At 30.4% G+C, this 25,292-nt stretch overlaps 2 protein-coding genes across 4 annotated transcripts; one reads left to right on the top strand and one right to left on the bottom strand.

The window, feature by feature from the left end:
- Positions 1-1,383: 1,383 nt before the first annotated feature.
- LOC111287973 (xyloglucan O-acetyltransferase 1-like) lies at positions 1,384-3,512 on the bottom strand. Of its 2 annotated transcripts, XM_022878673.2 has the most exons (3): positions 3,089-3,512; positions 2,759-2,948; positions 1,384-2,686 (listed from the first exon to the last, which is right to left on the bottom strand). In XM_022878673.2, exons 1-3 carry the CDS (start codon positions 3,306-3,308, stop codon positions 1,846-1,848), a joined length of 1,251 nt encoding a protein of 416 aa, XP_022734408.2. In that variant the 5' UTR covers positions 3,309-3,512; the 3' UTR covers positions 1,384-1,845. The 2 variants fall into 2 exon arrangements, with proteins under 2 accessions (XP_022734408.2, XP_022734407.2); XM_022878672.2 differs by having other exon boundaries at positions 1,385-2,948; positions 3,089-3,510.
- Positions 3,513-10,983: 7,471 nt separating this feature from the next.
- Positions 10,984-13,179, top strand: LOC111288448 (uncharacterized). 2 transcript variants are annotated; one of them, XM_022879342.2, is made up of 5 exons: positions 10,984-11,309; positions 11,412-11,492; positions 12,539-12,662; positions 12,748-12,819; positions 12,963-13,179. In XM_022879342.2, exons 1-4 carry the CDS (start codon positions 11,035-11,037, stop codon positions 12,793-12,795), a joined length of 528 nt encoding a protein of 175 aa, XP_022735077.1. In that variant the 5' UTR covers positions 10,984-11,034; the 3' UTR covers positions 12,796-12,819; positions 12,963-13,179. The 2 variants fall into 2 exon arrangements, with proteins under 2 accessions (XP_022735077.1, XP_022735075.1); XM_022879340.2 differs by having other exon boundaries at positions 12,748-13,051.
- The last annotated feature ends 12,113 nt before the right edge of the window (positions 13,180-25,292 follow it).

Raw genomic sequence — 25,292 nt, 5'->3', positions numbered from 1 at the left:
CTCATGCCTTTTCCCTAATCGCTCTTTTTTTTTTCTTATGATTTTAAGATTTTGACCCTCAACTTGAAGCTTGACACCAACATATTTATTTTTAATCTAATTTTATTTTTAATTTGTATTTTACGATTAGTTGGCGTATTTGTTAGAAAGATATGTCATTGAATAAGTGTAGTAAAATTATTATCAATCCTATTTAAGATATCATGAAGAGAATGACATAATGAATAAGTTTGATATCTCATCACCATTAAGTTCAACTCTTTTTCTTTTATTTATTATTCAATATTTAAATTGATAAACATATTTTTTTTACTCCTGTAGTGAAGCACAAGCATGAAACTCTAAAAATTATGCACTATGGCATGGATTCAAGGTTTTTTTAATATTATATGTAATGTAAATCTGAAGATTAACTCAGTTTGTTCATATAATTATTTTTAAAAAATGATATTCAACATATTTAAAGTTCAAATTTTAAAACATGTAATTTTTATCTTTATCTCTAGGTTGCAATATCTTATGTAACAAAAAAATATTTTGGAAAATTTCATTTTAAACAATTGCAGCAAAAATAAAACTAATTTAAAATTCTTTTTTAATTAAAAAATGGTAACATTAGTTAATTCTTTTTTTCTTTCGAACTCTCAATGAATCAATTGTATTTGAAATATTTTGGGTACATGGCTACCGGCAATAGTTAATTATTAGAATTAGATTGGTTTTGGAGAACCACACTGTTCATAATGACATGATATATATCCATCACAATATGGTATTGGGCACAACTCATAATTGTATCCTGATTCCTACAGTTGATTAATCTCTCTCTCTCTTTCTTTTTAATTCTTAATTATTAAAATTAAAATTTTATTATTTTATTATTAAATAATATAATTAGTAATAATTCTTTTATAAAAAAATGCAATACAAAATATATATATATAATTAGTAGCAATTTTTTAAAAAATGCTATACGAGTATTAAAAAATAATTATAAATATTAAAATTTTAATTTTAATTCTGCTTATATCACATTTATAAAAGAAATTGTATAAAACAACTTAATTACGTCGGATTCAAACTTTTCGTTTCACCTCCACCAAACTTCAGTTTTTGTTTTTTTTTTTTTTTTTTTGGGTGAAATATTGAAATAATTTCACCAACTTTAACTTCTTATAGCACCTCGTCCCACCCTCTTCCAACACAAACTGGGTAAAGTTTCTTCGGATACCTTGAGCTACCGATTCTTATGCTAATCTACCAAAAAGAAAAGCTGCATTACTTCTTTAATTTTGATTTGAAAGACCCATTTTCATGCTTTTGGCTAAGCTCAAGATGCAAAAGAAGGGGGCAACTAGGAGAAAATCTTGAGGGTTTTGGGTGGGTAGTAAGTACTCATATTAGAAAAATTCATATAGTAAAATATTATGATTCAAGGCTAATACATACTACCACAGACAAATTCCAGAATAGTTAAAACTGTAGGAACAAATTCCTGGGGAAATAGCCTAGATAACCACCTTGTTTCCATAGAAACAAATAAAAAATGCCAAAGATCTTTAAAATTCCTCTACACATTTCACATTGATACCATTTGTACACATTTTATTAAAAAACAAAACAACAGATGTTCCAAAAGAGTTGCTATCTTTGTCACCCCACAGAGCAATAATCAATCTCACTTTCATTAACCACATTCTTTTCATTTCCTTGCTAACAAAGCTGAAAGAGATCCCAAACAAAATTTCTTCATTTATCTGTTTGCTTTCAGAAAGAAACATACGCCTACCAAATCGAGCAAGATAGCAAAATAAATCAAAACATAGCACTTAGTTTTGTATTGCCTCACTCTTCTCTCCTTGATTGCATACTCCGTTTCCTGATAACTTCTAACAATATCTGATTCCAAGTATCTATAGGACCTGGCAGACACCAATGTACACAATCGTTCTGTACGTGCTGTTGAGCTCCGTTAGCAAATGGAAATGGATACATGTAAGGCCCTGGATGACCATCCGGCCTCATTAATGATAATTTGGACACATCCAATATCTCTAGCCTCAACCCTCCAAATTGCTTAGCATATATCTTTGCAGCCTCCATTTCTTCAACCCCAATTGCTCTCATATCTGCATCCATTCCTTCAAGCATCTTCTCTCCCTCCTTGTAAGGTTTTGTCTTGGGACAAGCACCAGCCTTATCCCATTCACCTTCAAAATGTGAAGGTGAAAATGTGGTCAGAAACACATCAACTCCATTACCATTAGCCCCTTTCCTTTCAATTATTGTCTTAAGTGCAGTCTTTATGGCCTTGCTCATCACATCATAAAATCCTATCTCAGTGTGATTTAGTCGAGGGCAGTAATGGCAACCTAATATCGAACCACCCTCATAATAAACTGCAGGATGAAGAAACCAATGCCCTATTGAGAGTACAATCATATCTATATGGTCCAAATCAGCCCCCCACCTCTCATCAACAGTATTCACATACAATTCGTTATGATCTGGACCAGTTTTTGATTTCTCAACACCTCTAACCAGAAATGGTGACCAGTAAACTGATATAGTAATGTTATGAGAAGCAAAATGCCATCTACGAAACTTGTTATCCCCCCCATCTTTATAAACCAGGTTAGCATTTGAGGCAGCGGCTAGCATGCAAAGAAGTGATTCCAGTTGGTTCCTAGCCATGGAATCACCAACAAAAGCTAAATGCTTGTTACTAAAGAGGTTCAAGAAAGTGTTGGGATCAAACCTGGAGAGCTTGCATTGGCTTGGTTGCCATCTCCAATAAAGGTAACCCAAGTCAGGTCTCCCATGAGAGATGCAATTCTGACCGTCCTTAATTGTATCACAGGTTGTGCCATTGTACAAAGGCCCCATCTTGTCATGTACCCATCTGCCATTGGTGTAGTCACATGGAGTTTCATAAGCTATTTCCTCTTCTGCAAATAAGCAGAAAAAAAAAAAAAGAAAGAAAAAGAAAACTTATTCAGTAATAACACCCATATTTCGACACAATAAAAAGACCATCACTCGGACAAGATAAAAATTCTGACAACTTTTCTTTTCTTACTTAATGTACCTTTGGAGAAAGATAAAGAAAGAGGAGGAGAAGAAGAAGTGGTGAGGATGAGGCGATTGTTGTGAGGAAGCTGATCTGTGGTAGATTGAGGGAGAGGAAAAGGGTGAAAGTACAAGCGAAAGAGAGCTATGGGGAGGAGAGCATAAAGAACATAAGACAAGAACTTCTTGGTGAGCGAACGAGAGTGAGATTGACCTTTGTACGGACTCATTACACCCATATTTGATAGAGAATACTTGCTATCTCAACCGGTTGCTCTCCTCATTTTCTCCTCTATTTTCTAGGGTTGTTTTGGCTTTGGTTCAGAATTCTAGCCGAGGAACATTGTGGAAGTAACAAAATGTGTTCTTGAACTAGTGGCCGAGAAAGTGGAGGAAGCTTGTAGGTTTGCGGGGCGTTTCAGTCAAAGTGGCATCGAAAGAATCTTATTTCTCTATGTGAGTTGGCCAACTAACCCAGCGCGAAACTGTTGTTTATCACTGTTTTTGTTGTTGTCGTCTTATCCCTGTTAAAACATGTGCCACTCTCATGTCTCGAGTATCTACACTCTACGCCATGCTCTTACTACCTACATTTTTCAATTTTTAAAATCTTTTTTATATTTTACCGCTGCAAGTTTGCCTTTTTCTTTACGTGTGGACATTAATTAAATATATATACCCTTTGCTCTTGTTTCTGTCACTAATAATTGCCTTACTCAGTCATAATGAAGGGTGTCAAAAGCCAAAATCACCCTTCTATAAAGGTAACATTATTTGCTTTATAAATGTAAATATGTCATTTTCAGAAGGTAGAAGGATTGTAATAAATAAATGTCTGCTACTAAACCCAATTCATATCATCAATCAAACCAATTACTTACAACAAACTTTTGAGTCTTAAAAGAGTTTTAATTCTAATTGAATTGGTTGGCAGGCACTGCATAATTGATTATACAAAATGATTTCAAACAGAAGTTGATCCTTCAGGACTTCTCTCTAGTATGGTGTCTTCATAAACAAAACTTGATATGTTCCCTTTGGCAACGTCACCACAGAAATTTTTATACGTGTTTAATTATGAAACACAGTTGCGACGTGATGATGAGAAGAATCTCTGTATTATAAAGAAGTTTATAACACAAGACTTCTAGGTAACCTCTTATGTTATTATGTTTATGCTTGTAATAAAAGACACCTGAATATCTCTGTATTAAAAAAGACTTCTAGCAAACAGTGGACAACGGTTGTTCAAGCAAGCACTCAAGTTCGTAGATTGGTTTGGACTGATGAGTACTGTCGTACTGATGTATATAAACCAATACGTTACACGTAAGATTGGTGTTCAAAGGAAGGGAAAATGGTTAACCATGTTTGAATTTTAATTTTTTTTTTCAGGAAGAGTTAATCAAAGACTTGAATTCATTATAAGCTGCAGTACTGATTAATGTATTAAGTCATAATAAGGGTAAGCATCGATGGCTGGTTGACAAAAGTTTTTTGATGGTGAAGGAGACTTTAAGTCCTGGCTTGAAACATCAATTAATTTTGGGATATTTCCCTTTTTATTTTTTCATTTTTGTGGTGTTAATTGTTAAAATTTGTGGTGAATGAACGAAGCTCTTGCTTAACTCACCGACACAAAATTTTTGGCTGATGAGCATTGAATATTATGTAATAAAATCTTGCCTTGACTTTGAGAGGAAAATATGAGCAATTTTAACGTCGATGATCGTTAAAAAGTATTACCATGACAGACAAAGATTGGCTTTGAAATCTTTTAGATCTAAATTTGGGGAAATAATGTTCCTTTAGCTTTACATTGAGGACAAATATTTCTGATTTAGTAAATTCATATAGATCTAACTAACACATTTTTCTTTTCTTTCCTCCTGTTCTATCATGCTAATTATAAATAGGCAAAAAGACAAAGGCGTATGCTTAAGCCACCGACACAAAATTAAGAGCTTTTGCTGCTTGTTAAAGTTGATCGATATTCAACCATCGGATTGCAGCCGATTAATAATCCATCAAAGGGTCTCTGAATTGTCAAATGCTCCATTTCAAATGACTGGAAAGCTGCTTCTATTATTTAGGGATATGTTGGCTGCTAATATAGGAATTCACCAGCAAAACTCAAAGGCATCAAAATTTTCTTCATTAGTCTACTATAGTCATTCACATGACATTTTTTTTTATACAAAAGCAATGGCAATAGGAGGATATACATATATATATATTATAAGTATGAAAATTAAATTTTAAATTTATTAAATATTAATTTTCAATAGATATATATATAAATCAATTAAATTAACGGATTCCATTATTCATATTTTTTAACACGTGCAATATTAACAGTTTGTCGTCAATTGTGCAGATTCAGTAAGCTTTGTTTATCATTTTGCCAAAAGAGGAGATGCAAAAACGGAATATAATACAAAGAAAAACAAGAGTGAATTGGATTTAGAGGGTCTAGATCCTGGTGCATGGATGACATGACGCCCCTGAAGGGGCGGTGACCAGCTAAGCTTTCCTAATAGAATATGATATATGAAGGGACGACCCTACCGTGGGTTCCAACAAGCCCAATCACAAAGTTGCCCCACTTCCATTGGTCAGAGTCTCATCCCACATGACCACTATTTACATAGCAACAGCCCCTACCATTACAACTCACACGAGACATCTTGATTCCAAATTGAGAACTCCCTGGAAAGCAACAATAGACTCTGTTGGTCTTTCTCTAGATGTACTAAACGAAGTTGAAATGAGACAGGGATACGTTGAGAGGCATATCAGTAATAAATGATCCCACCAACTATTTCCGGGTCAGAATCTTTTTTTTTTTTTCATTAAAAAGGAAGTGTTTCTTAACGTTTATCTTAGTGTATAAAGTTCAATGTGAAACAAAATGAACTTTACTAATTTCAAAGGGTTAGAATAATAATGCCCATAATTGTAGAATTGCAAATTTCTATGTTCAAGCAATTGGTTACAAATCAAAATTGATCATTGGTTCCTTGGATCTAATTGTTGGGAAATAAATGAATCTAGTTGTTGAGAAATAAACACATACAATATCTACACATAAAATAATAAATTAAAAAAATAAAAACATATAAATATATTTATTTCAGTTCAATCTAAAATAACTTACTCCAAATTTAATTTACTAATAAATAAATTTTTATAATTATTAAACTTTTGGAATGAAACAAGTCACAAAAATTTTTTTAATCAAAACATAATCTAAAATCTAATTATACATTTTTTAATAGCCTATGCATTTAGTTGTTTTTTCTATGTCTAACTATTTGGGATTATCAACTAAAATCAATGTATCTTATTTATAAAGATAAAACTCTTTATACTTTTTCTAAACTTTCGATATGAGATACTGATAAACTCTCAACTATTATAACTTTACTCAACTTTCAATGTAAAATTAAAAGATTCGAGGCAAACCTTAACAAATCCTCCCTTAACTTAAATCTCCAAACACTAGTCCTTCATTAACTTAAATCTCAAAACACTTCAATAGTATCTACAAAACTAATAACTTACCTTTTTTCTTTTCTTTTGTTATAGGAATCTTAACAATTGAGCTTTCATTAAGTATATACAAATGATTTTTTACCATATTCTCTTGTAAAATCACACTATCATTCTTGTACACTTTACACTAATTATTTTGTACGTAGTATACATGTCCAAGAGAAGCTAAATCACATAAAGTAATCAAATTGCAACTATAATTTGATACAAATCTTACATAATGAAACATCCTAACAATGCCATTTTGAGATCTAAGGCGAATATTCTCAATGTCTTAAATCTGCACTTTTCATTGTTGGCAACCATAATATCTCCATACTTCTTTTTTTTTTTTCAACTTTATAAAGTAACTCCTATCATTGCAGATATGAACTGTAGTAGTTAAATCAAAAACCCAACTTTTATCACCTTTTAAAGTCGGAGTCTCATTCACACAAGCCATCAAAATGACCTCATCATCATCGAACATAATATAGATAGCATCACTCTTTCTTTCATCCGATTTTTTCTCATTATTCGCTCTTTTAAAAGTAGTCATATCCCTTTTCAATTTCTTGTAGTGCATTTGGATATGTCCTTTTCATCACAATAGTAACATTTTATATCACCGTAATATCTATCTTTTAACTTGGCTCTTTTTTTTTATCTATCAACCTTTTTTTGAGATCTTCTTTAATCATAATCCTTTACAGCTAGTATATTTCCTCTAGGTGATGAGTTCTGTGTTCCCATAAACTTTTGATTCTCATGCAACTAGATAGTCATATCATTCAACTTTAAAGTATCATTTACCTACTAACAAAGTCTAAACTAAAGGTCTATAAGACTTAGGCAAAGATGACAATAAAATTAAAGTATTCCCTTCATTTTCTAACTCATCAACAAAAATAGTCAGCAATTGAGAAACTAACCTATTAAACTTATTCAAGTGATTATGAAGACTCATACATTATTTCATATTCAAAGAATATAGATTCATCTTCAAATATAATTTATTAGTCAATGACTTTGATGCATAAATAACCTCAAACTTATCACATAACCTCTTTAAAGTACTTATAGTAAACACATTGTACTTTATCTTTGGGATTAATGCCAATCTAATAGTACTAATAGTTTTTTTTTTTAAAATTTATTCCAATTACTGTTAGATATTCTTTCATGCTTACTACTTTTAAAGCCTAATTTAACCACTGTTACACTAACAGCTCTTGAATCGTACTTTATCATAACATAAAATTACTTTTTTCATCAAATAAGAGAATTTTAAACTTGGACATAAGCATACTAGATATACCTTCTTTTAGACATTTTGAAATACTTACACTGTCTTCACGATCTCTTAGGCCTACCTCTTATCTTTCACATCTCAAATTTCACTCTGATATCATTTATTGAGAAATAAACATATACGCGTAACACTTACACATAAAATAGCAAACCTAAAACAAAAACAAGAACACATAAATATATTTGTTTCAATTCAACTTAAAATGGTCTACTTTAAACTTAATCCACTAACAAATAAATCTTTACAATTGTGAGACTTTTGGAATAAGAAAAGTCACCAAAAATTTCTTACTCAAAACTTAACCCAAAATCCAATTATACTATTTTAATAGTCTACTCACTTTGCTATTTACTTGGTGTCTAACTATTTAGGATTACTAAACTAAAACCAAAGTTGAGTATTGTTATAAGAGTTGAGAGTTTGTTTCGTATCCTACATTAGGAGTTCAGTAAAAGTATAAGAGGTTTCACCTTATAAATAAAATTGTGTTAGTTTGCCCTAAATGATGGTAAGAAAAAAAAAAGATTCAAGATACATTGTAGCATCTAAATGCTTATTTATCATTAAGAGTTTTCAAAAAGAACAAGTTGCGCTGCTAGTACATTCCTTTAAACGATTATCTATCATGGCTTTTTGTTGTTTGTTAGTTATTAGATGATAAATAAGAGAAAAAAAATGTTAATAGGTTTCAGATGAAGTAAGGTTTTTTTTTTTTTTTTCCAAAGTGAAGCCTTGTTGCAAAACAAGAAAAAAAAAAGGATACAAAAAATAATAACCATTGTTTATAAAAATATTTAATGGTGAAGTAAATGGTAGATTGAGATTATCAGCTTACTAAACCACATAAACAAATATCATAATTTTGTTGAACTCCATAAAATCTATACCTCTATACCTATATATGAAAGCTATTCTTAAGGGGTTAGTTTTTCCTACACTTATCTAAGTTACAAAAGTATCATTTTATCCTTTAGTTAAAATAAAAAGAATTTGAAATCCTAAGTTTTAATTATTTAAAATTAAAATATAATTAAAATTTTCAAAAAGCTAATTTGGAAAAAGGAATGAGAAAGCTAAAAGGATTTTGAAAATTTTTTTTTTTCAATTTTGGTGATTAGTGGATGGTTAATTTCGTTTTGGTACCGACTGTATTGGTCGATATGTTTCAGTTATACTAAAATACAGTAGACTTAAGGATAATTTTTTGTATCAGATTTAATATCTTGTAATATCGACTATTTTCATTAGTTTCGACTGATTTTCGATGATTTTTGGTGGATTAGCATGTTTTAACCAATACGTGAATGCGAAATATATTTTGTAATTTTTAATTTTTTTTTGTTGTTTAACTATTTTTATCCTAATAAAAATAAAATTAATTGACAAAATAACACTTGAAAGTTGAGTTTTTTTTTTTTAATTTTTTTTACTGTAATTTCTTTTCTTTTATACTTTATGTTTTCAAACTAAAATTTATAATTTTATTTATTATTTTTTCAAACCAAAGTTTATAAGTATTTCAATCTCTTTTAAAAAAATAATTATACTCCTTTTATAAAGTTTAATAATAATAAAATCTTAATTAATTTTTTCATCTATTTTTTTATCTTAATATTTATATGAAAAATACTTATTTAAATATCATATGATCATTTTAAGTATTTAAAAATATCATGAAAACTTTATGATATTATTTTTTGTACTTATAAATTTATTTATTTGATTTTTGAAAATATTGTATATTTATTTTGTAAATTATTAATAGTATTATAATGCACAAATTTATATATGTTTATAAATATATTTATACTAAATTGAAAAATCTAAAACAATATATTAAAATAATTGATACCGATATATATCATATTTTTATAAAAAAATAAAAAGATGTTGTCCAAATATGATATTAATAACCTTGGTTGCTACGCAGAAAAAAAATTGTAGAGAGAAGAGAGAGGAATTTGACGTAGAGAGTAAAAGGCAGAGTAAATAATTGAAAGAAGATTGCTCTATTTTGAATTTTTATCCAAAACCAAAATGTTGTCGCTCTAGTTAAGAGAAGAAAGCGGATGTCCCGCTAGAGCAACCTGACCCACATTCAGATTCAACCCGTATCTGCTCCCATAGCTGGCAACCCACTTGCTTCGAATCAAGCCCAATGGGATTTCATCAACAACTCCAAATTTGATTTTTTAATATTGGGTTATAGTCCTATGTTAATAATATATAATAAAAAAATTTTATTTACGCTATCATTTTATAATATAAAAAAATGAAAGCATAAAGCTAATATGTTAATTAAGATTATATTGTCTTTGAAATATTTTTTATTTAACACGTAAGATGTTTATTGTACAAGAGCTAATATAATACATGAAAATTATGTTAATGATTAATTTTTTAGTTGAAATTTTGAAAGTTGAAGATTGAAAACTAAATCTTTGATGGACACATTCATATATTTATCATTAAAAAAATATTTAAATATTTATTTCATCTTTTACCTTCATTTTATGAAAATAAATTTTAGAAAAATTTAATTAATTATATCAATTAAAAATATAAATATTTTAAAAATTAAATAATTTAAATAATTTTTTATCCTACAACGAAGCACAAATAATATAGCAGTGCACGGGAAAAAAAAAAAATTCACCTAAATTCTGGCCTCCGATAACGTGCATTTGCAAGGACGCAAGCGCATTCCTATTTTGAAAGGTCAATTGTGCGACCTTTCCGGTAGACCGAAAGGTGACCGAAACGTGCTTTTATACTTGCATGTTGCCATTCCTTACTAAAAACAATTTATACTATTTATTATTGTAAAAGTAAAATATTAAAATATATTAATGAAATTAAAGATAAATAATGAATATTAATATTTTTGTAACACATATTTAAAAGAATAAATGATTATTTAATGTATTCTTATTCTCAAAGGTGAAAATACTCAAAATTTACATTTTGCCATGGTCAGAAATGGGTTGATAAATGTAAACGGCCCAAATCCAACTAATAGAATTTGGGCCCATCTCCCATTATTATCTTGGTCTTCAACAACAAAAAGAAGATACAGAGAAGCAGAGAAAGCAGTCAGCTCGGCACAGTTTAAACAAGGGATGGATGGTGAGGATTTCGCGGTGGGATGCTTCCTTTCAATCAAGACAACTTTGGGCGACGAATTCGAAGGCCAAATCATCAGTTTCGACCGCCTATCGAACATCCTTGTATTTCAAGAGGGTTCGAAATCAGGACCCAGAAGGAACATTCGGCTGCTAAAGGCTAATTATATTAAAGAGTTCTCTTTATTGCGTCAAGATGAAGATCCACTTGACGTCAAAAAGTGTTTTTTAGACCTTACTAGTCTTCAGGCAAGGGAAGATTCTGCTATTAGGTAATTGAATTTATCGTTAATTTCTCAAAAATAAAAAAACCTCATATCTAGTTTTTTTTCTTATTGAATTTCATTGAGGGTTTTTTTTTCTTGGTTTTTCAGGAAGGCCGAGGCCGATTCTGAAAGGTTTGGAGTTGGAGTTACCAGTGAGGCACAGAGTCTTTTTGATGCTTTGTCTAAAACGTATCTCCTTCTTCCTTTTTTCTTTTTATTTCAATAATCAGTACTAGTATTATCTATGTCTAGTTTTTGAGTTTAAGAGCAAATTCGCATGCTTTGGGGAAATTTTAAGGGATTATTATTTATAATTATTTTTCATAAGTATGCAGATAGGAAATTGACTTTATATTGTTTTAGGACTGTATCATACAATTTTATAAACCTCATGAGAGCATAACATTGGCAAACTATGTGGTAATCTGCAATGGTACTCACTTGCAGAAATGATAAATGTTATTCTTAGGAAAAGTATTCTGTTAAGTACCTCGAGGAAGTTAACAAATGCTTATAGGTTATGATGTAGTTATTTCACTGTTCATATGTTGTAACTGAAGGTAGCTTTTGTATTTGACATCAAAATGAATGAAGGAAACAACAATAGTTAAATAAGGCTTTGTACTTTTAGTAATATGTTGAACGTTATTAAGATGTCCCTAGTTGATGAATAACTAAGATGGTACTAAAATTATTATAAATGTTTAGTCATATTAGCTAATTCAGGAGGGATTGGGGAGGAAGGCATAAGGGAGAAATAGAGGGGGAAGGACCCTGGGGTAGGTGAAGAGTATCAGGATGTTTCAAGATGCATGAGTATTTTTTGAGACCTTGTTGTAATAATAATGGATGAAATTGCCTAACCCAAAGCCTTGATATTTATCAACTTTTGATAATTATAAAACCATCAGAATTTTTATTCTAAATGAGCTAGGATTCTTTAAGTATCTGCTTTTGTTAGTTTTTTTCCAAAATATGTTTCCAAATGATCTGGGTTCAGCGCTTTCTCCTGAGACATATCAGAATGATCTGGGAAGTGGAGATATCTGCTTCCCCCCTTTCATCCCCCCAAAATCGCAGTATTTAAGATTCATTCTCGACCTTTGCTTATGGAATAAATTTCTGAGGGGCTAATTTTTGTCCATATGGGCTTCCTTGAAGTTCATCAGTGTGTTGCTGTGGATAATTATGTTCAAATTTACAAATTTTACATTAACTCCAATGCATATGATCAGGCTTCCTGTGCGCTGGGACAAGACTGTTATTGTTGTAATGAATGAGGTGCGTGTGAGCAGTCCATATCTCGCTGAGTCTGTTAGTGGAGGAACTCCTGCAGCCAATGAACGGGTGAAGAAAGTGGTAAGACACTCAGAAGGATCTGCTGTATCTTTTTGCTGGTAATATGATTAGTGTATCATTTATTTATGTTAAGTTTATTTTTCAGCTGGAGTTTGAAAGGAAGAGGATGCAAACTCGTGGTACCAGTCAGTGATGAACTTATTTGTGTTATCCAAAGGTTGGTGAAACCAAAAAAGTGCTATGATTGGTACATATTGGTAGTTATCTGACCTTGCATTTTTTACTGTATTGAAAGAATTAAACAAATACCTTATAATGAATTGTTAGTTCTAATATCATGCTACTTCTACCTTTTTTTAGATGGGCTTGTTAATGAGGGCAAGTTGGTTATTGTTTGGATTTGTTAGCAACTTTGCTTTATAATCTATTTCCAGCTGTTCTTAGATGCATATGCCAAGCTTGTCATAACATTTCTCTTTGTGAGAGGGGATTGGAAGAATTTGATTGGTTGTGCAAGTAACTAAAGGTCTTATCTGTATAGCGGTTTGATAATTATTAAAGAAATAATTCCGTTCAATTTGTTAGAAATTATCTTTCTCACAGTTAATCACTAAGGCTTTTGGTAGAGTGGATAGAAAATTGAAAAGAGATAAAAGTGGAAAGATGAAGAACATTTTTTTTCTTTTCATAGTATGACAGGTAGGAAAGATGGAATAGTGGAAGGAAAAAGTAATATTATTTTGCTTGGTAGGATTTAAAAATAAGAGAAAAGAAAATGAAAATTATATTATTTTGCCATTATACTCTTTGTAAGTTAAGATAAAAAGATATAATCTAAAAAATGATGAACAATCTTGTAAATATACACACCTAAATCACATTGCTCTCATTTTCTCTCCACTAATTTTTCAATTTGGAATGATTTGTTTCAATGAATAAGGATAGAAAATGACGATCTTTCCTACTTTCTTTGGTGTCACTTTTCTCTCTTACGAAGTACTAATGAGAATCATTTGCTTTTCACTTTCCCACGCACCCTCTTCCATCCTTCCACTTTTTTACTCTACCAAGCCAAGTTTTAATCTCAAATCTATACCTTAGTTAGTGCCCTAATTAGAATTTGCTGATAAAGGTGGACTGCATGGTACATACAGCAACATATTGAAATCTGATAAAAGGACAAGCTGTGGAAGATCAACCACATGCTTTTCTCTATGCTTATCCTTACTGCAAACGATTAATTTCATATTGGTCAAGTTTTTCACCTTGTTACTGTTTTCAAATCCTTGTTTATCATTTTCATTTTTTCCCCCTTTTCTCCTTGAGAAGGTTTTGGGTTTATGTGGAGAAAAAAATTTGATTGTTGAGTGTATGAGGTCGGGAGGAATGGGATAAGAAATGAATGCTATGGGAAGGGATAAGTTGAAAGTAGTATGGTGAAAAGAGATAAAAATGAATCCTACTATAAGGAATGAGATACAAATAGTACAGAAAAAACTGATAAGTTGTATGAAATAGTTTAATTTCATATGACTATGAGTAGTATAACAGTGGTAATAATTCAATTGAAAACCCTAAGGTCCTAGAGTAAGTTATGACTGTTAAAAGTGCATAACTGTAAATCCAAAGCTAAGTTCAATTGGTTTATGCCTCCATTCTGAGGAGATGGCATTTAATAAATTTGGAGTTCAAATTTCAACACTTGCAATCTCTTTCTTTCCTGCAGCCTTGTATATACCAAAAAAAAAATGCATAATAACCATAGTACATCCTGCTATTATTTTCCTTTTTAGTGGATTTTTTTCATTGATGTCAACCAAATGTTGCTGATGGATTATCATTAGTGGTATTATTTTGCAATTTTCTTGTGCCATTCAAAGTTCTCTAGGTCATGCCCAAGATTTCATGGTTTTTAAACTTCTGGTTACAAATTCAAGGGCAATGAACTCTGAATAACGAATAAGAAGCCAGTGTCTTACCAGAGACTTATCTTCTAGTAATCCTGCTTTTGGCGGTTCGAATAACATCTCATGGTTGAGGGTACTACATAGGTACACTAAATTATGTTTAGTAGAGATGATGGAAAAGGAGTAAGAAAGGATTTTTTAGAAAAATCTAATCATTCCCCTTTTCTAGCATGCAAAGCTTAAGTAAAAAGGAGCCGAATGGTAAAAGCTTAATGGTTTGCCACGAGGGACACACCCCACCACTCTCTACTGCTACTAATACATTATTTCTATAATAGCTTATCCCGATGCGTTTTCGTTACTTATAGCAGCTAATTAAGGTAGAAGTCTAGGGGTCTAATCCGAGTTAGGGGTCTAATCCGAGTCTAATTGAGTTGAAATTTGCATTGAGTTTGACTTGAAATTCGAAATTTAAATTGAGTTAAATTGATTTTTTTTTCTTTTAATTTGTGCTTGACTTTGAAATGTAAATCAAGTTAGTCAAGTTTGATTATGCTTGAACCCTAATAAAATTTATAAGTTTAATTATTATGCTTGACTTCAGGCTGAATAATTTATGCACAAGCTTGAATTAAGAGAAAATTAAAATTTTTTTTATAAATATAGTGAAGGTAAAATTTTAAATAGATAATTAAAATAATATTTATATATAATATCAGTGTATGTTATCAAAATATTTTAAAAATTTTGAATAAACTCGCAAACCGTTTGAGTTTAGAAGTATTAGATCTTATCTCATTCGATAGTTAAAATTGTTTAAATTGTTCAAGCTGTTTAAGTTTGAGTTTTCATTCAATAATTAAAACTGTTCAAGTTCAAATTTAATTTGAACTCATTTTATTCGATAACTAAAATTGTTCTAGTTGTGCAAGTTCGAGTTCTTGTTCATTAACTAAAATTGTTCAAGTTTAAATTCAGTTTGACAATAATTAAATCGAGTTTGAATGGAATTCGAATAATTTTGTAGCTAAACTCAGCCTGCAAATTAATAAGTTCATTTATTTACGCGACTGGGAGAAGGAATAATAAAATAACACGTGTATCAATCAAGCATAGAAGTTTCTCACATTCTTCATTGGATACTTCCCACTCTCGTAAAACTTCTCATATGCAATTCTCCAACTCCTGGCATAATAAAAAAAATAATACTAACAGGATCAAGGGTTACAATTTTAAACTTTTTTTTATCAATAATCTCATTACTTATCTTCCACTGAATAAAAGTTTGTGATATCTTATTTAAAATTGGAAGAGAATCTCCATGGATCTTCCCATCAAGAGATCTTAAAAACTCTGATCTTCGATAGAAGATCATTCCCCTCAATATCTACATCCTGAAGCACTTCCCAACCTGCAAACACTTTTCCTTCCGTTCACTTTCACTGTTTCACACAATTTGGAAGTTAACAGCCAGAATGCAACGCAGAACTGGAGCGTCGTTCCCTGCATATAGAATGGATTCATGTGACCCAAGACAGTCAAGCAGTTGAAGCCAGATTGATTTTCTCAATTTGTTCAAGTCTTAGAAATTCAAGATCACTCAGCAACAACTGAGTAAACAAATCACAAATCCTGTGATATAAGAACCGATAATTTTGCATCATTGTTGCGTCTTTCAACAACCTTTTAGCTATCCGAATTCTTTTATCATCCCTTGAAAGAGTCATCTTCTCGTGTCAAATTGTCAACTGGATTATCATTTTGTGCATCAAAGTGTCAAATTGTCAATTGGAGCTAAGCTAAGCGAGAAAAATGTAGACTTTAACGACCTATTTAATTGCATCATTAGGTCAAAAAAGTAATTAAACTTCGACCCCGATAAAACAAGCTAGTTAATGTCCTAGGCTAATTTGGTATAATATGACCATATTTTAAAAATAGAAACTGAGAAAAGCATTTTAAAACAAGGTCACTTTTGTGTAAAAAAAAAAAAAATACCACTACTCTATTTTAACATTTTTGAATTGAAAAATGTTTACATGCACTAAACTATGATTGCATTTGCACTCTTCTTGCTATGTTTGTTTTGGTGATTAATGAATTAATATGTTTTTTTTTTTTTACTATTGAGAATGCTTTGGGGTTTTGGAGAAGTTGACGGGCCCTTGTTGTTGGGAATTAAAACCTTATCTCGCAAATCAAAAGTAATAAAATATACAAAGAATAAAAATATTACATAAAAACATCAAAGATTTATAGTGGTTTACTCTTAATATGAAAGCTATGTCCACTTTTAGAATTGTTACAGAAATTTTACTATAATAAAGATGAAAACTTATAATGGAGAAGAATCATCTCTTATTTTCTATATTTCATCTAGTTCTCAAACTCCCCTTATCTCATTTTTCTTTTACTTTTCACTTCTTCACTTTATACTTGTACACTAAAGCACAAACTAAGGCCTTCTTTTATAGACGGTGTTCAAGCCTTCTATTAATTACAATTTCTATCAACTAATTATTATCTAACTTCTATTAACAATTTACAATTAATGGTGAAAATTGCAACAACTAACTTCTATCTCCAACAATAAAAGTTAAATTTGTCTTCGCATTTTCTAACATTCTTCCACTAGGAGACTAATTCATTATCAACTATCTCTTTTTGTAGCAGCTATGACTTCTCGTTCTTTAGTAGAAAAGTCTAACTGAAATTGCACACAACTTTAGTTTCTCAGTTGTTAGAGTCTTAGTTAACATATCAGCTAGATTCTGATTCCTTTGAATCTTCTCAAGCATTAAGACACTATATTCTAAAGTTGATCTTATGAAGTGATATTGGATTTGAATAAGCTTTGTCCTAGTATGATAAATAGTATTTTTTGCCAAATTAATAGCATTTTTACAGTCACAATGCAACATATTTCTATCAAACTTATGACCAAGTTCATCCAAGAAAGATTGCAACCGTATCATCTATTTACTAATCTTTGTCACGACAACATATTCTATCTTAGTAGTAGAAAGTGTAGCTATATTTTGCAACTTTGAAACCTAACTAATTGCTATACCACCCAATACATAAACATAATCGGTGATACTGTTTCTATTGTCTATATAGCGAGCCATGTCAGCATCAACATAACTATGCAATCTTGAGTTTGATTTATTGAAACGTAGAGCTAGATATGTTGCATTTTTTAGGTATTTAAGAATCCACTACCAATAGCAGAAGTATAAGGCATTTTAACGATGTAGGCTTTTTTTTGCTTTGTTGTAGGTGATTGATCTTTAGAAAATTTGAAATGACTAGCCAGAGGAGTACTCGTAGATATTGCTCCATTTATATTGAATCTGTAGAACACCTTCTTTGTATTTGTTTCTTATGATAGCTCAACGACTTCTTTATTTCTAGTGATTTTCATTCAAAAGATTTGTTTTGCAACACCCAAATCCTTTATTGAAAATTCCTCTGAGAGCTTTTTTTTTTTTCAATTTTTCAATTTCTTGATGCTTGTTCTGGCAATCAACATATCATCAACATACAATAAAACTATAATGTAAAAACCATTAAATTTTTTGATATAATAGTAATGATCTACTTGACACCTCAAAAAACCATTATTACAAATGAAGTTGTTGAACTTCTTATACCATTGTTTGGGAGTTTATTTAAGACCATATAGGCTCTTTTAGAATTTTACAAACCATTTTTTCTTTTCTTGAACCTTAAAACCTTATGGCTATTATATGTAAATCTCTTTTTCTAAGTCACTATGAAGAAAAGTTATTTTTACATCCATCTGTTGTAAGTGCAGATCTTCTTTTGCCATTAGCCTAAGCAAAGTTCTTATTATAGTCAATTTAACCACTTGAGAGAAATTTTCGATGTAATCAATGCCTTTCTTTTGTTAAAGCCCACTACCCTTGCTTTATATCATTTACTATCATCATGATATTCTTTTATCTGATAAACCTATTTATTCTGCAATGCTTTCTTTTTTGTTGGTAGTTTTGCTAACTATCATGTTTGGTTCAACATCAACAAATCCATCTCATCTTTCATGGCTAGCTCCCACTTGATTGAATCATCAACTTTTAATGCTTCTTCATTACATTTTGGTTCACATTTGTTAATTAAAAAAATATAATTCTACGATGAAGAAAATTTTTATGGTGGCTTGATTGTCCTTGAAGATCTTTTGAGTTATACTCTGAAATGGATTGATTGACATCTAAGATTATATTCTATTGCTCTTTTATAGGTATGTCTATCGAAATTTCTTAAGCATTTTGCTATAAATCATTCATTGAAAAGTCTTTTAAATGAGTTACCTTAAGCCTTTTCATTTCAAAATCTGTAGTTTGCAAATTCTTATTTAGCTTGTCTTGATACAAAATTTACTCATTAAAGATCACATCTCTACTCTTGATAATTTTTTGATTTTGATCATCTTAAAAATGATAACCAAACTTAGTGTCTCTAAAGTTGATGAAGTAGCATTTCTTAGATTTTGGATCAAGTTTACTTTTATCAGCATCATTAATATGAACATAGGTAAGACATCCATACACTTTTAAAAACAAGAGTTGCATTTTTTTGTCACTCTAAACCTCTTTTGGTATTTTGCAACCCAAAGGTATTAAAGGACCTTTGTTGATCAAGAAAACAACAATGTTGACTGCATTTACTCAAAATGCTTTAGGTAGCCTCATGTGAATTCTTATATTTCTTACACATACATTTAGGGTTTTATTCATCCTTTCGACTACTTTTTTCTGTTGAGGTGTCCCCAAAATTATTTTTAATATTTTAATCTCGTTCTCAACATAGTAAAATATGAAATTACTGTTGAAGTATTTTCCCTTATTATTAGACTTAAAACATTTCACTTTTAGATTTGTTTCATTCGCAACCATAGCTTTCTATATTTTAAATGTATTAAACACATTAGATTTATTCTTCAAAAAATAAACCCATACCTTTTTAGTTGAGTCATCAATAAATATTACATAGTAACTTAATCCTCAAAGAGAAGTAACAGGTGAAGGCCCTAATACGTTAGATTGGATCAACTCTATTTTTTTTTTGTTTCAACTTATTTCAAGCTTTTGAAAAGCTAACACTTTTCTAATGTCAAAAAATACAACTTTCATATAATTGATGTTCAACAAATTTTAATCTAGAAAGTTTTTCTTTTAATGCAAATATCTTCATTCCTTTTTGGTTTATATACTCGAGCTTGCAATGCCATAAATTGGAGTTTAGATTAGTATTAATTGCCATTACTGTATCTCTACAACTTGAGGTCATATAAAAAGTCCCCATTTTGCTTCCTCGAGCAAATCTTTGTATGACTTTCTATGTATTGCTTTTTATGCCTTTCATCGTCAAGCTATCTTATTGAAATCAGGTTATGCATTAACTTCAATACACGCGTCATTTTTTAAATCATCCACAAAAATCCGTTTAGCATCTTCAAATGAACGTCACCCATACCAATAATATCCAAAGGTTTTTTTATCAGTTAGATAAACCTTTCCATAATTTCTAACAACATAGTTTTTCATCATGTCATAATGAACAATGATATAAAAAGAAGCTCTAAAGCCTAAAACCTAATAGTCAATTAGGATATTGACAGATAAGAACAATATATCATTCATCTCTTCACTAATAGCCCATTTTTTCATAATTCCAACACTCTATATTCCGTCCAAAGTTGGAATTACTTTTTTTGCTTATAGACTTTAATCTTCTTTTATTTTTGTTAAAATTTATGTTATTTGCTCTACCTCTATTATCAAGATTTAAGGCAGAACTTGATGTCGTCATTTCACCAGAGTCAGTTTTGCAAATTTTTTCAACGAGAACTTGGTTTTTAACATAATTAAATTTCAATTTTGTAGTACTAATAGAATTACTAACCATTGCCTTCACTGGTTCTCAATTGTTTGGTAGGGATGCTAAAAGAAATAAGGCACGAATTAGGGTACAAATCTCATTAGCAAAATGAATTTCAATGGAAGTCAATTGATTGATAATTGTGTTGAACTTATTAAGATGCAATGCCACTTAAACACCTTTAGCCATTTTCAAATGAAATAGTTTCTTCATAAAAAAAAAAAAAAACATTATTGTTTATAGTAGGTTTTTCATACATATTAGAAAGCACTTTTAGCAATCTATGGTTGATGCTTCTTAGCTACATTGTGAGCTATGTTCTTTGACAGTGTTAATAGAATGACTTCTAACACTTGTTTGTCAAGGAGTTTCCAATATTCCTCTAACAGATTTTTTGGTTTTATATCCAAAAGAGGTAAATGTAACTTTCTACCAAACAGATAATCTTTCATTTGCATTCTCCAAAAAGAATAGTTTACTCCATTAAATTTGTTGATTCGATGTGCTACATCATTTCCACTAGCCATCATTTTCAAATCACAAAATTATGAGCTATAAAGTATGCAAAATATAGTATCATGTGAATAATACTTCCATTAGGTATGTACCTAAGAAAGATTGGAGGGGTCAAAACTTATCCCACTTAAAACCCAATATCCTTAGATATAACTCTTAGAATTGTATTTATCCACAACACTAAATTTTTGTATACGTGAACGATACCATATACATGAATAGTATCGTATACTTGAACAATGCTACTTATGATAAAACTTCAACCTTATGGCTTTACTACTAGTTGTTGGAAATTAAAAGCCTATCCTGCAAACTAAAAGTGATAAAATATACAAAGAATAAAAATATTGCATAAAAACATTAAAGATTTATAATGGTTCACTCTCAATATGAGAGTTACGTCCAATTTTAAAACCACTGCAAATATTTTACAATGATGAAGATGAAAAATTACAAATGAGAAGAACTATCTTTTACTTTCTATATTTTGCACTAGCTCTCTAACTCTTTCTCTTTTATTTCTCTTACTTCTCACTTCTTCACTTTATACTTGCATACTAAAGCAACAACCAAGGCCTCTTTTTATTGATGGAGTTTAAGCTTTTAATTAATTACAACTTCTATCAACTAAATTTGACTCATACTAATAATTTACAACTAATGGAGAAAATTACAACAACTAACTTCCATCTTCAATAATAAATAAGGGTTGAATTTGTTTTTATCCTTTAACACCCAAGTCCCAGGGCAATCAAAGCTTTTGATGTTTTTCTGAAGTAAGTAATATAAGTTCCAAAGCACATGGCATATTCCATCAATTTGAGGATAACATGAGACATTGACATCAAGAGATACGAATATTTGTTTTATGTAAATTAATTTTTTGTTCTTACTTCATTATTTCAACAATCTTAAGATTGATTTTGATAGAAATAATTACTTTGATAGGCTCGTCTTCCCTTTAATAAAAATCCCAAAATGCAAATGCCTATTTTGCTCATCAATTGTTGGTTCTCATCTTTAGATTGGGATCTTGCTCTTGCATTTCATTGCTTTTATTTGAGCCACATTGATAATTTGTGTTTGTCAGTTGGTTTGCATTTCTCATTTTGTTTGTTAGTGGTTCCATTTCCATGGAAACCCATTTATCTTTTTTTTTATTATTATTGTACTTGTAATTGCACAAATAGACTATTGAATTAATCATGCATTCAGATTCAAAAATTTATACACAATCTAATTGCCACCATATATATATATATATATGTAACATGCATGTGAAATGTGAGGCTTTAGTTAAATATAATAATTCAGTTATATACTAACAATAATTAGCATGAATCAATTATTGAATAATTATGAAACTATGAAGAAACTTTGAAATAGTTTAGAGTACTAGATTGGTATCAGATGTTACAAAGTACAATGCCCATGCTTCACTATGGGTTTTTTTTTTTATTTAGCATAATTAAAAATTTCAAATATATAAAAAAAAATAGTATACTAAAAAACAAATAATCAAAACAAAGTCAATCTAAGAATTTATGTATCAAAGAAAAGTAAGATATAATACATCTTCATCTACATAGAGAAAGCAATATGGAGTTTTTAATAATAAAAAAAAAGCAATGCAGAGTCCATTAAGGAGGAACGAGCCTTTTAGAAATGTTTAAAAAGCCAAGAATTCCAACCAAGTTTTAATATCCTATTGTCAACATTTTGGCTAAAGTAATTGGACTCAGGCATAAAATCTTTAAGTTTACCATGGTTCAATGTTTTCACCAATAGAACCAAGGGTAGGAAGAATTAAATGTGGAGTAATCATTAGAATTCTTCCAAGTAATTGTGGTTTCTACATGAATGGGTTGCTCACAGAAACAGAAATCACTTGGTTTGAGATTGGAAACATCTTCATATGATAAGGACATTTAACATGATGTACATTGTGTTGAACAGAAGAAGCTGTTAATGAAAAATGATTGCCACCTTGTTACCTGTTGAAGGATTTCTATATGGTAAAAACAACCAGGTAAAAGTGAAACTAATATTAGTTGATTATTCACATAAAGTTAGAGACATTGCCAACTAATAAATTAAAAAGCATTTCAAAAAAAAAAACAAACCCATGTAAATTAAAATGCAGCTTTATCTGAATAATAGAGTAATGTAAAAAAAAGGTTCATTCATCGGATAATTTCAGAAAGCCAAGAAATAGGTTTTTCATTTTAGAAAGAGAAAAAGAGGGAAAAATTCATCTTAAAGAGGTAAAAAGTTACTGTTTACACAATAGTTGTCAAATACAATAAATTAGAAAGAAAGATTCTTGTACCTTTGAATTGTAGTCTCATCCATTAAGTATAATGGTTTATAAACTTCTTCCTTACTTCCAAATCTCATGGTGGTTTACACCGAATTTTGTTTAAAACATTTTAATGTGGTTTACCCAAGCTCGTTTTTAAATATGGGTTAGAGTCATTAATTTAGGCCCATCACGTAGACCAATAAGAGGGCCCATTACATAGCCCATGTATAGCTTATTTTAAAGGCCCATTTAGAGGGCCGTTATATAAATCAAAATATGGCCTAAAGCATATGCCCAAGATAACAAAAAGAAAAGAAAAGGGGTAGCCCGTAACAGCAAAGGAAGTTTCACAATTTGGATAACTCATTCGGATGTGACATGTGTGGGTTTAAGAATTTGTATGAAAGGGGGCAATCAACAAAAGACAAGCTGAAGTTGTAGCAGTAAACCTGCACCAAACTAACCAGTAAAAAAAAAATGTTAGTGGCTATACTAAAAAGAAAAACATGGGGAGGAAGGCTTGGTGGGTACAAAAACAAACAAATGAGTGGAAAGAAAAAGGGAGAAATTTGGAAGCCTTGAGGAGGTTTTTAGTAGTTTGAATTTTTAAGGAAGCGAAAAGTAGGGTGGTTTAGGAGAGGAAAAGGAAAAAGCATAGCCGAAAAAAAAAAGAAAGGTGAAACTTTGCTAGCTGGAAAGAAAGAAAGTTTCGCCTGAAAGGAAAAGCAAGAACTTGAAAAAGTAATCATTTTATTTTTATACATGTCATGTTCCCATGCAAAGTTGAAGGAGAACTTCTTGATCTTCCTTTTATTATTGTTCAGGCATAATAATCTTCAAATAAGCAAGAAACACCATAAGAACTGAAAGTTTTGGAGAACTCTAAGGATTTATTGTTTCATCTCCTTCCGTTGCACATTATGAAAGCCCAAAAACAAATTTTTTTTTGGGTTGCATATTTTTCCTCTTCAAAATGGTTATTGCGTATAGTCAAGTTGCAGAAACATGGAGTTTCCTGTTTTGTGCATGTTAGTCTTCTCCCTTTCTTGCATATGGTTTGTTCATAGAAATTTAAAACTGTACCTCGATTCATGGTTGTTGGTCTTTTTCACATAAGGGTTGTGTGAAAGTTTAGGTTTCTGTTTTGAAAATAAAAAATGCATAGTGGGATTTCCTTAAGAGATTGTCTTTCTTTTTAAGCTTGCATAAGACTTACAATAGTCTACGGTTATTTGCTTTTTTTATTTTCATATGCAGCTACGCTTGAAAGGGGGTTGAAAGTTTCTATTTTTACTGATCATGATTCGTTTCTAGCTACTAGTTCATTGCGTGCTTGAAAACCTTAAGCTTTAAACTTTCTTTGTTGTTGGCTGTAAGAGTATGAGTTGTGTGTGATTTGTACTTTGGGTTGCAATGAAAACCTATTTGTATGAAGACTGTTAGGAGTTTTAAAAGTTCATTCGTTTTGGTATGGGTTATGGCAGCTAGTGCAAATAGGTTTTGTTAGAACCCAAAAAGTTTAAGAATGGTAGGTATTTTTACAAAGCAAGAATGATAGAACTTGAAACCTCGAAGGATGTTATATTATTATATCTCTTTTTCCTCGTTGTTTTTCAGTATAAAATAGAAATGAGTGGTAGTATAAGAAAAAAAGGTAGGTGAAAGTGTGTCATTTGCATAGTGGTTATTTGTAAGAATGGAGAGCTTTACTTTTTTGTTATCCCCATGCATGTGGTACATTTAAAGGGAGGAAAAAAAAATCCAAAACCTTGTTTTTAGTGAAAAATATTGCCATATTTTTTGTCTGGAGCTCTACAAGCCTTGATTATGAAAGGTCTAGCAAACCTTTAACTCCCCTGCAAATTCTTTTGGTGTGCTTAAATGAATCATTTTTTTCACTTCGTATATTAATGAATTTCTTAGGTTGTTTGGATTCCCATATTTAATTTAAGTTAATGAAATCTATTGACGCATTTTTTTCTTTTATGTTTTAATTTATTTAGATGCACTTTGCTTTTCATACACTTTAGATTCATATAAAACAAAATAATAATAATAATG

The sequence above is a fragment of the Durio zibethinus genome, chromosome 4 (assembly GCF_047325235.1).
Source record: "Durio zibethinus cultivar Kanyao isolate XHJ-2024 chromosome 4, ASM4732523v1, whole genome shotgun sequence".
NCBI classification, from domain to species: domain Eukaryota; kingdom Viridiplantae; phylum Streptophyta; class Magnoliopsida; order Malvales; family Malvaceae; genus Durio; species Durio zibethinus.
The sequence above is the reverse complement of the archived record's forward strand: the minus strand, read 5'-3'. Positions and strand labels throughout refer to the sequence as shown.

Excerpts from the sequence above, each read along its gene's own strand:
- LOC111287973 (XM_022878672.2), bottom strand. The coding sequence starts at position 3,308 with ATGGGTGTAATGAGTCCGTACAAAGGTCAATCTCACTCTCGTTCGCTC. Across the intron at positions 2,949-3,088 it reads TTCTTTATCTTTCTCCAAAG|AAGAGGAAATAGCTTATGAA; the intron begins GTACATTAAGTA and ends GCTTATTTGCAG.
- LOC111288448 (XM_022879342.2), top strand. The coding sequence starts at position 11,035 with ATGGATGGTGAGGATTTCGCGGTGGGATGCTTCCTTTCAATCAAGACA. Across the intron at positions 11,493-12,538 it reads TTTGATGCTTTGTCTAAAAC|GCTTCCTGTGCGCTGGGACA; the intron begins GTATCTCCTTCT and ends GCATATGATCAG. Across the intron at positions 12,663-12,747 it reads ATGAACGGGTGAAGAAAGTG|CTGGAGTTTGAAAGGAAGAG; the intron begins GTAAGACACTCA and ends TTTATTTTTCAG.